The sequence below is a fragment of the Erpetoichthys calabaricus genome, chromosome 7 (genome assembly GCF_900747795.2).
Source record: "Erpetoichthys calabaricus chromosome 7, fErpCal1.3, whole genome shotgun sequence".
In the NCBI taxonomy this organism is placed as follows: Eukaryota; Metazoa; Chordata; class Cladistia; order Polypteriformes; family Polypteridae; genus Erpetoichthys; species Erpetoichthys calabaricus.
In genome coordinates, this window is record NC_041400.2 from 112,710,916 (window position 1) to 112,722,187 (window position 11,272).

Consider the following 11,272-nt stretch of genomic DNA (forward strand, 5'->3'; position numbering starts at 1 on the left):
ATGCGGCCAAGTACAGGGATATCCTGGACAAAAAACCTTCTCCAGAGTGCTAAGGACCTCAGACTGGGCCGAAGGTTTACCTTCCAACAAGACAAGGAGTGGGTTCACAACAACTCTGTGACTGATCTTGAATGGCCCAGCCAGAGCCCTGACTTAAACCCAATTGAGCATCTCTGGAGAGACCTAAAAATGGCTGTCCACCAACGTTTACCATCCATCCTGACAGAACTGGAGAGGATCTGCAAGGAGGAATGGCAGAAGATCTCCAAATCCAGGTGTGAAAAACTTGTTGCATCTTTCCCAAGAAAACTCATGGCTGTATTAGCTCAAAAGTGTGCTTCTACTAAATACTGAGCAAAGGGTCTGAATTCTTAGGACCATGTGATATTTCAGTTTTTCTTTTTTAATAAATCTGCAACATTTTCAAAAATTCTTTTTTTTGTCTGTCAATATGGGGTGCTGTGTGTACATTAATGAGGAAAAAAATTAATTTAAATGATTTTAGCAAATGGCTGCAATATAACAAAGAGTGAAAAATTGAAGGGGGTCTGAATACTTTCCGTACCCACTGTATATTATTTATATAATGTTATTTACAACATCACTATATATCGTAATATTTCTATAAAAATTTTTTCAGACTTGTTAAATGCCTTTATTTTGGTCACATTAGTGAGGACTGACCCAGCCACATTGGGATCTGCTGTCTAGTACCCTCACCAATGCACCACACTTACGTCAGCCATCCTACCGGAGCCCTGTAGCTGTTTACTATAGGAAGGTGCTGTATAAAATAAAGGTTGATTATTTATTGTTAAACTAAAAGTGTTATTCTGGCATTCTGCAATTAATTGAATGTGTGCAGCAGATATTTTTGGCAACTTAATGATTTATGATCCCATTTCCAAAAAACACAGTGTGTAAAATGGAAATAAAATCAGAATGCAATGATTTGCAAATCATCACAATCTGTTTTAATTTACATTTTATGCAATGTCCCAACTTTTTTGAAAATTATATATGAACATTAGAAACAGAATAATAACCTACTCAATACTATAATCTATAATAATACTATAAGAATAGAGCATATAGAGGCTTAAAGAGTTCAACCTGAAGTCAACAGGCCACAGATTCAATATGCTGTTTGATCCATACCTGCTAGTCCTCAAACTGTTATCTAGGCCCTCAATGAAGTGATTCACCAGGTTACATGTAAAAATAAAAAAAATAACAAAATTCAATACCGATCAAAACTGCAGTACGTCTATCACAATGAGACATTCAAAGTTGCCGGTTAAGCTTAACTCCGGCAAAGTTCATTTTCTTTGCATCACTTCAGGCACTCTTGACATGTTTGCTTACCCTACATGATTTATTTCCTCCTTTACTGATCTTATTGACTCCTAATAGAGCTCAACTGCTCCCTGTAAGCACTCTCCTTGAGATCATGAATTCCATCCGAGAAGAGCGGCAGTCAATAACATATTCGATCAGTCGGCAGGCTGACGCAGAGCTTGTTGTGTCAATAATCTATTACATTAGGAGACAGACTAATTAGCTGTCTGCTTTGTTTGACATGATACCAGCGCTCTACATGGTGCAACACCTAAGGCTTTAACTAAAACAGCCTCTGTTAAGGCTCTAAAGAAGGCAAAAGTTATCCTCATTCGTTTGTGTGCATGCGAGCTTGACAGGTCAGCAGTTAGGCAAAACGACAGCAAAAGAGGAAATCTCGTCTCCTCACAACGGGGAATGATGAAATGCTGCTTTAATTAAAGATTTTACGTCTTCATGGCTCTCAATCTGTAAATATTGGCCATGCATCAGTCTTTGTTGAAGAGCTTGTCTCCCAGACACCAGAAGGCTATGCAGCCACTTGGACAGCACCATAGGTGACACTCAGTGGGTGAAGGTTTCAAGAGGCTGGCTATGTACCAAATGTATCTAGATGGGACACCAAAATGATTCAACCAGGGTTTTCATTGTACTTGTCTCTTAACACATTGACTGCTGGACCATTTATTACCAGTATGGGTCTATACATACTGTATATGATAAATAATGCACTCTATCAAAAGTCGTAAAAAATGCAAAGAAATGTATTAGAAAGCAATGGTTTTATTTTCAATAATAACTCAAAAATGTAAAGAAACTTTATTGGAATGAGAGTCCTAGTAGCATGACACCTCACAAAGTGCAGACATAGAACACCATGTGCTGTAAATATAACACTCTTCTCTGCGCTGTCCATACTTGGTGTCCATGTAGTGGTGTCCTGACAGACCTGACGAGTCAGATGCCTTCTGACAAAGAAACGCCTTCAGGGCAGCTGTTCTTCATCAGTGCCAGAGTCTACAGGTTTCACATCATCCAACTGATTGTCACTATCTCAATCACTGTCACTATCATCAAATTATTCATGCTTGCAACAAATCTAGTTGTTTCAAAACATGACAAGCATTATACCATTTTTGCGACCACATAACTACAGACTGTCATAACCACATAACTAATAGCCAGCAGCCATACTACATGTGCCTCAGAAGAGTTCCTCCACCTAAAGCTAAGCATGTTCGGGCCTGGCCAGTACTTGGATGGGAGACCATCTAGGAAAAGCTTGGGTTGCTGCTGGAAGAGGTGTTGGTGAGACCAGCAGGGGACACTTAATCTGTGGTCTGTATGTGGGTCCCAATTCCCCAGTGCAGTGACGGGGACACTGTAAATATGGTGCCATCCTTTGAATGACATTTAAAGCCGAGGTCTTGACTCTCTGTGGTCATTAAAGATCCCCTTGTAAAGAGTAGGGTGTATCCCAATTGGTCAGGCTAAATTGCCCTCCATAACCGAGTCATTCTGGCCCCCTAATCGTCCAATTGTCTCTTTTTCTCTTACAACTTCACCACCTAATAGCTATTGTATGGCGGGCATACTAGTGCAATAATGGCTGCCGTCACATCATCCAGGTTGGTGCTACACAGTGGTGGTGGTTGAAGTGGTTCCCCTCTGTCTAAGTGCTTTGAGTAGCGAGAAAAGAACTATATAAATGTTGCTAATTATTATTATTATTTATAACACTAGTTGTGCATTTAAAAATAAAAAAGCTATGGCAGCACTATAGTAGAAGCAGCAAAGCTCACCAGCAAGCTGGCTTTATTTAGGGTGGCTGTATACTAAGATACAAGTTATGTCACACCTTCCCAGGCTCAGTGAGATACAATTTAACTCATAAGGCTCATAGGCTACAAAAAGGACATAGCAGCGCTAGAAAAGGTCCAGAGAAGAGCGACTAGGCCGATTCCAGGGCTACAGGGGTTGAATTATGAGGAGAGATTAAAAGAGCTGAGCCTTTACAGTTTAATCAAAAGAAGATTAAGAGGTGACATGATTGAAGTGTTTAAAATTATGAAGGGAATCAGTACAGTGGACTGAGACTGTTATTTAAAATGAGTTCATCAAGAACACGGTGACAAAGTTGGAAACTTGTTAAGGGTAAATTTTGCACAAACATTAGGAAGTTTTTCTTTACACAAAGAATGATAGCCACTTGGAATAAGCTACCAAGTAGTGTGGTAGACAGTAAGGCTTTAGGGACTTTCAAATCTCGACTTGATGTTTTTTTGAAAGAAATAAGTGGATAGGATGGACGAGCTTTTTTGGGCTGAATAGCCTGTTCTTGTCTAGATTGTTCTAGTGTTCTAATGTTCATACCACACGTTCAAAGTGTTAAAAAGCTGGCTGCATTAATTGGTCTCCATTTTCAGCCTGACTTATAGTTTCCTTGTTTCTGAATTGATCTTTAAAATAACAAGATGTATAAAATTGCCAGATATATGTATTATTGTTGTAACATGCATTTATTGGTATTTCAGTCTCACATTTTATGTTACTCACTGCACCACGCTCTCGGGGAATTGAACCTCGGACGTCAGCGCCAGAGGTGAAGCCTCTAACGTTGCGCCACGGCAGAATTAGGGCAAAAAACGTGTCGCGTACTCTTTGCATTATTTGACAGTAAACTATTTCAACCATTCTATGATCTGCTTCTCGCAACTGAAATGAGGGCACCGTGGCGGATGTTAGCTGACTTGCTGACCAACCACAAGCGTTACCTGGTAGGTAACCACCCATACAATCAGATTGTGACACAGACTATGAATGCAATGAATATATATATATATATATATATATATATATATATATATATATATATACACACACTGTGTATACAGTATATATATATATATATATATATATATATATATATATATACAGTATATATATTAGTGCTGGGCAGCGATTAAAATTTTTAATCACGATTAATCATAGACAATCACAATAATCACATTGTTATATGCAGAATTCAATAGTAAACTCAGAAGTAGTGTATTGCGTGTATTTGATTTGCAAACACTTTAAACAAATAAGGTGCCTTTTAACAGCAGTATTCCCTTTACATAGTGGCAGGAAAATATTTCTTGTAAATCTCAACTTAAACATTAATGTAATCAAATCAAATATAAAACCAAAGCTATTTGCCACTGCCAAGACATTAATGTTTTATCTAGTTTATTGTACAAAAACAAGTAACCCTCAGAGTCCACAGCCACAATCGTAACATTATAACAGGCACCTTCTGAGCAACAGCAAGTTAACATTTCTAAATTTGTTTTCTTTTTTATCTGAACAGACACCAACAGAAACATTTTCTTTTATCAGGGAGCAGCATAAACAGTCTATGTTCAGTAGCAACTCTATGAGGACTAATATTTTTTCCAAAAAACTTGCACACAAAGCAATGGTTTCACACATATATCAACATAAAAAGTCTGTTTGCACGGTGAGCTGGCTGCCTGGCTGTCTTTGTGAGACAGATGCACAGGGGTGGCAGTTGAAGTGAGACGCAATACGGTTGGTATCTCCTATCACGGCAAACGTTGCCATAGGTGCATCAGCTACACGAATGTGTTCAGCACCACAATCAGCTGGGGACTGATCAGCTGATGCCGGTACCTTACATTTGTTTTCAATCTACATCTCCAGATCACTTGCATCAAAATCGGAGTGCAACAAATTAGAGTCCGATTCAGCGATAATACGAAAAAAGTCATCCACAGGTTATTTCACTTTGAGCATTCACTTTGGTATCTCTCCACATGCCATTTTAGAAACTGTTTGCTCTTCGCTACTCATGCATCCGCAGGAAATCGAGGTCAAATCAGCAAAGCTAACTTTCCTTCTAGCAGAAGCGTATTGAAAAGTGCTGTAACAAGAAGATCACTGAACTCAGTTGATCGCTAGCGAGACTGAGGCTTTGAAAATAATAATAATAATAACAAAAACTGCATTAACGTGTGATAAAATAATTGTCAGCATTAATTAATTAATGCTTTAACTTGCCCAGCCATAATATATATCTATATACTGTATATGAAAGCCAAATACCACTGACTCACTCATCATGAAATCTCCCGAACCATGAGCACTTGGGACTTGAAATTTGGAATGTAGGTTACCCTTGGCCCATAGGTGCTCGCTAAGAAATGGTTTTAAAAATTTCGTGGTCCAAGTGCGTTCTGTCTGTACGTCTGTCCACTTTTCACGAGAGAAATACTTAACGGATTTAGATCTGGTTGTTTTCTATAATTTGCTTGAACTTCCGGTTGATTTTGCGACTTCTCTCATCGCGCCATAGTTCGCTTGCGGTATCGATGCATTTATGAAAATCCAAGAGAGTGGCTGTGTGCCGAGAGCAGGGGGGGCGGGGCCTTCCTTATTCACTCGCCAGCCTCTGTTCGAGTTGGTCTATGTCTCACCACGTGTTGGAGTGCACCTTGCCACCACTTAGCTAGCGATACCTGTTTGTTCAACAGACATTATTATCTATAGATTGTTAAGGAGTAACGTTTGATGTTTTTGAGAGAGAGATCAGAGCTCCATGTGTTTTAGAGGGTAGCTGCTGATTGCCAGAGATATCACAGCCATGTGCTTTTCTCCCCACGCAGGGAATGCTTTCCCGTCAGAGCTGAACACGATCAGATATAGTGTCAACATCTGTTGATTTTTAAAGTTTGTCCTGTTTCATTACTATGTGGGCAACGCCACAAGGTACAGCTAGTATATATACATATATATAATATATATATGTAGTTGGAGATCCACAAAGGGAGAGAATGAATCACATATCACAAAGTAGCTTTTATTCCTGAGCTTTCAGCTTCTGCCAGGAGCCGTCATCAGAGGATAATGATTGGACATACAAGAATCAAAGGTAATATACAGCAAAATTATGCGGGGGGGGGGGGGAGGGGGACGGGTAGGGGGGGGTGTGTGTTGGGGGGGTAATGAGGTGGGGTTAGGAGGGTGTTGGTCGTAAAGTTTTATTTATTATGATGATGTTCTACTTCTTAAGTTTGCATATGCTGGGTTCATGTCCAAATGTCTGTTAATTTCGTTTTCGTTTGATAGCCAAGATTCAGTCAGCTCTCTGGCACTTTTAGTACTGGCCTTAAATCTTACTTGTTCATTGTCCCAGTTAAATGTACTGTATGTCCAGTTGAATTTGTGTGCGTATAAATCAGTGATCGTGAGTCCAAACAAAAACGCCAACAAGAACAGCGTCATAATAAATAAAACTTTACGACCAACACCTTCCTAACCCCACCTCATTAACGCCCCACACACACTCACCTACCCATCCCCCCCACCTTATTTTGCTACATATTGCCTTTGATTCTTGTATGTCTGATCATTATCCTGTGATGACGGTTCAGGAATAAAAGCTACTTTATGGTACATGATTCACTCTCTCCCTTTGTGGATCTCCAACTACAAATATGCAAACCGTATCACAGACCCTTGCTTCCATATATATATATATTATATATATATTTATACATACACACACACACATTCATAAACACAGGGAGCAAAACACTATGCTGGAAATATTGGTTGCAGATAGGAACCAACCCTGGACAATATGTTTGTAAAATTTAGCAATATACTTGTATTAAAAATTATTTTAGATCAAAAAGTAATAATTACTAGTTTCCTTATAAAATATTTATAATATGCCAACCAATGAGTCTGCTGCAAAGTAAGCACTGACAGTCAAAATTAAGCTAAAACATTTGTTTTTTTTTCCATTATGTTTGCATTACAATTCTAGAATAGCAGGGTTTTTATTATACACTTTTACTCTAATGCTGTGATAGGGATTCACCAAAACTGTGATGTAAAAAAGCAGTTTACCATGACATTCACAAGGAAAATTCTGCATTTTGCTTTGTAAACACTCATAGTCGAAACATCAAATAGACACCAGAAATAGGATATCTACTTTGTCTTCTGCAGTTTCTTTCCTCGTCCTGTTCACAAGGTTCACAACCTTGTTCTAGAATGGCAATGACATGTGAGAATGGGCCAAGCCATACAAAACAATCCCCATTACTATAATACAAGTCAGGCACTGCCAACCAGGCTCTGAAAGCCCACTTTTAAATAGCCACTTATTTATTGGTCACTAGAACTTTTAATTTCTCATGACTCAGACTTTTGGTCAGTTAAGTCGACATCACACTACAGAATTCGGTGTGACATTTAGTTGGAGAGCATGGAAAATTTAAAAGTTGCATTTGCAAATGCCCTAAGACCTGGAATTGCTGGGATTGACTAATTATATGATTCCCATTTACATTTACTTATTTGGCTGACTTTATCCAAGGCGATTCCCTCAAGCCTTTTCATTTTGGTTCTAAATGCTGCCATGACACCTCATTTTGGCAGCTAATCACTGTAGAGCACACTGGAATAAGTCACAATCTTGGTCTAATCTGTTTCCTTTTTCCACTTTGTTGGGGTATGACAAAAACAAAACATCAACCAGACCTCTGAGCTGGCTCCAAAACTCAACAAACCTCTCCTCCATTGACGTACATTTGCTTTCATTTGTGAATCCATTTTGTTTTTATTTTTTCAATGACTTTGCTTAGGATATTTTAACCCTTTTGAATCTATTTTTCAAGTTGCTGAAATTACTTTGCTGTGTTTCTGATGCCATTTTATTTCATTTATGTTAACTACTAGTAGTGTGACGAGATCTCATGGTACGAGATCTCGCGAGATCAGATTTGTCTCATAAGATGCGTCTGGTCTCGCGAGAACGTGACGATATCCTTGCGTTATTGGCATGATGGCATGTGAGGGAGAAGTAAGGATAGAAGATGCGCCCGCGACATTTAAATCGTTGGTGTGGCAACATTTTGGATTCCTTGTGGAAATAAGAAACGGCGAAAAAATGACAGACAAGACAAAGACAATTTGCAAACACTGTAAGAAATTAATGCCGTACACCTCTGCTAACACAAGCACTATGCAAAAGCATTTAGAAAACCACCACAGCTCGTTACTAAAAGCTGCGCCTGTGAAGAAAACGGAAAGCAATTCAGTTCGCATGAAAGGGCAAACAACCATAACAAATGCCTTTGCAGCTAAACTTCCACCATCCAATGCAAGAGCCACGGCAATAACAAGAGACATCGGCGTTTTAATTGCAGCCGATATGAGACCATTTTCTGTGGTGGAAAATCTGGGATTTCGGTGACTCATCCACACACTGGAACCAAAGTATGCCATCCCGTCATGCGCACATTTTACTTGCACGGTGGTCCCGACCCACTACAAGGAGTGCAAGGTAAATGTTGTACAGGCTCTGAAAGAGGCAGAAACCATCGCCAACTACTGACGGTTGGACTTCTAGGTGTACACAGAGCTATATCACAATTACAGCCCACATTATCAACAGTAATTGGGAAATGGTACATTTTGTACTGCAGACGCGCCCACTTTTTGAATCACACACAGGGGCAAACGTCGCTGAAGTTTTACAAGAAGCTGTCACACAGTGGGGTCTTAAAAAGCCAAACCATTGCATCGCTGTTGTAACAGACAATGCGCGTAATATGGATGTGGCTGTGCGCGAGGCAGGATTTGAGCCGCACATCAAATGCTTCGCGCACACAATAAATCTCGCTACACAGGCTGGCCTCGGTGTTGCGCATGTTGCTCGTTTGCTCGAGCGGGTGAGACGTGTAACTGCTTTTTTTCACCGGAGTTCGACAGCTGCCGTGGTACTGACGTCTAAGCAGAAGCTGCTACAGCTGCCACCGCACAAATTAATAATGGACGTCACCACGCGATGGAATTCATCATTGGATATGCTGGTTCGTTACCTGGAGCAGCAGGCTGCTATAGCAGCAGCGCTCACCAGCCCAGAAATAAGACAAAATGCCCGAAACATTGACACACTGGATACCTACGACATTGTCAATGCCGAATTTCTTGTGAAGCTGCTGAATCCTTTAAAGACAGCTACCACTGTCTTGTGTGAAGAGAACAGGCCCACAGTGTCTCTCATCGTGCCACTGAAGAACATGATAGAAGAAAACATGGCACCAAATGACAGTGATTCCCCCATTGTGGCCGACACAAAGAGAGCAATTCTCAGAAATATTTCAGGCAGATACAGTGGGGATGTATACAACTACCTGCTGGAGAGCACTGTGCTGGACCCAAGATTCCAGTCTCTACTGCAGCTAGACTGCAACCAGCGTGAGGCAGTCTTTCAGAGGATACAGAAAAGGGTGCAACAGTTGCAGCAAAACCAGGTATCATTGACTTGATTTTTTTTTCCCTAGAAGATTTATGTTTCCAGTACCAAATTTTAATAGATTTTATAGGTTCATGCTGTGTTTGTGTGTGTGTGTGTGTGTTGTAAACACGACAGCATCAGAGTGAGTGTATTTGTGTTAAAAGAGAGAGGGGGACTGCTTTGCTGCTTGCTAATGTTAAAGCCAGTGTTTCTGCTCCTTAAAGCCCACAGATGAGAAGAGTATGGAGCGCAAGGAAGATGCATCAGCTCATTGTTCCACACATGGGGGCGAGGGGGCTCTTGAAGCTGAAGGCGGAGCTGAGTCAGAAGAGGAACCTGCTTCCAAGAAGACCGCACTTGAGGATCTGCTAGGGGACTCTTTCTCGAAGACAGAACAGCCCAGCAAAGGAATTGAGAGGGAAACTGAACTTTACAGAAGAGAGGCATCTATCCCACTTAGTTGCTGCCCTCTGACATGGTGGAGAGAAAACAGCTCCAAATATCCTTTGCTGTCTCCACTTGTCAAAGAATATCTTTCCATTCCTGCGACCTCTGTTCCAAGTGAGCGTGTCTTTTCAACTGCAGGAGACATAGTTACTGCCCAGAGGTCACAATTGCTGCCAGAAAATGTAGACATGCTTATATTCTTAAAAAAGAACATGACCATATCTTAGGCTGTTCTGTATAGGTCATTACCTCATTACCTAGGTCTTAGCTCTTTTTCCATGCTTAAGAAAATTTTGTTCATTGTTTTGCACTCTTGAGTTTTAAGACAGCACTACTTTGATAGTTACACTAATTATGGTTAATTGCATGTAAAGGGATATTTGTGTTGTTTATTATTTATTTTTATTTATACTATTTAATTTTATTGTGCAATTAATTGCCTGTCAGTTTGTGGCAAAATATTTTGCAGTGTTTACATGTTATTACTGCATATCATTCATCAAAATAGAAGTTTTATTTTATAAAGTTGATTTCAAAATGGACATGCATTTTTTGCATTTTGTGTTTTTCAGTTAAATAAAAGGCTATTTTTGCTATATATTTAAACACTGAGGATTTCTTTAAAAAAAATGCCTAAAAGTCTCGTCTCGTCTTGTTCTCATGAACCCAGTCTCGTCTCTCGTCTCGTCTCGTGGGAAAAGTGTCTCGTCACACCCCTATTAACCACCATTTTGTCATGGGTCCCGGCTGTCAGGGGTGTGGCCATGAGGGTTGCAACACTGGGTGTCAATTACAAGAAAGGGTTAAAAGGTTGTCCTTGGCTGCCAATCCGTATTTACAGATAACGCTATATTGACCTTCCTCAGGATTTATTTCATTCAAAAACCTTTTGGTAATGATTTCTTGCAATGAAATTTGACTTTGTAGTGTTTTGTTTTTGGTAAAGGGGTAGCTTAACTTCCAAGTTTTGCTCCTTGCAAGTCTTGTTTCCAAGTCATTATTTAAATCTCCCCTTATTGAGACAGTACACTTCCTTTATTTCTTTGCACCACCAATGTTTCTTACTGTTTGTGGCCATTTTACATTTTACTTGCAGTTGAGCTCTCATTGGCTGTAAATTCTTGCAAATGCACCCATGTGATTTAACTTACCTTAATAAAATGCTTTATATGC

General features: G+C 39.8%; 1 protein-coding gene across 1 annotated transcript; it reads left to right on the forward strand.

Moving 5' to 3' along the window:
* Window positions 1-8,963: 8,963 nt before the first annotated feature.
* On the forward strand, window positions 8,964-10,619 carry LOC127528748 (zinc finger BED domain-containing protein 4-like). The gene is made up of 2 exons (XM_051929468.1): window positions 8,964-9,668; window positions 9,877-10,619. The coding sequence occupies exons 1-2, from the start codon at window positions 8,964-8,966 to the stop codon at window positions 10,324-10,326; spliced, it is 1,155 nt and encodes a 384-aa protein (XP_051785428.1). The 3' UTR covers window positions 10,327-10,619.
* The last annotated feature ends 653 nt before the right edge of the window (window positions 10,620-11,272 follow it).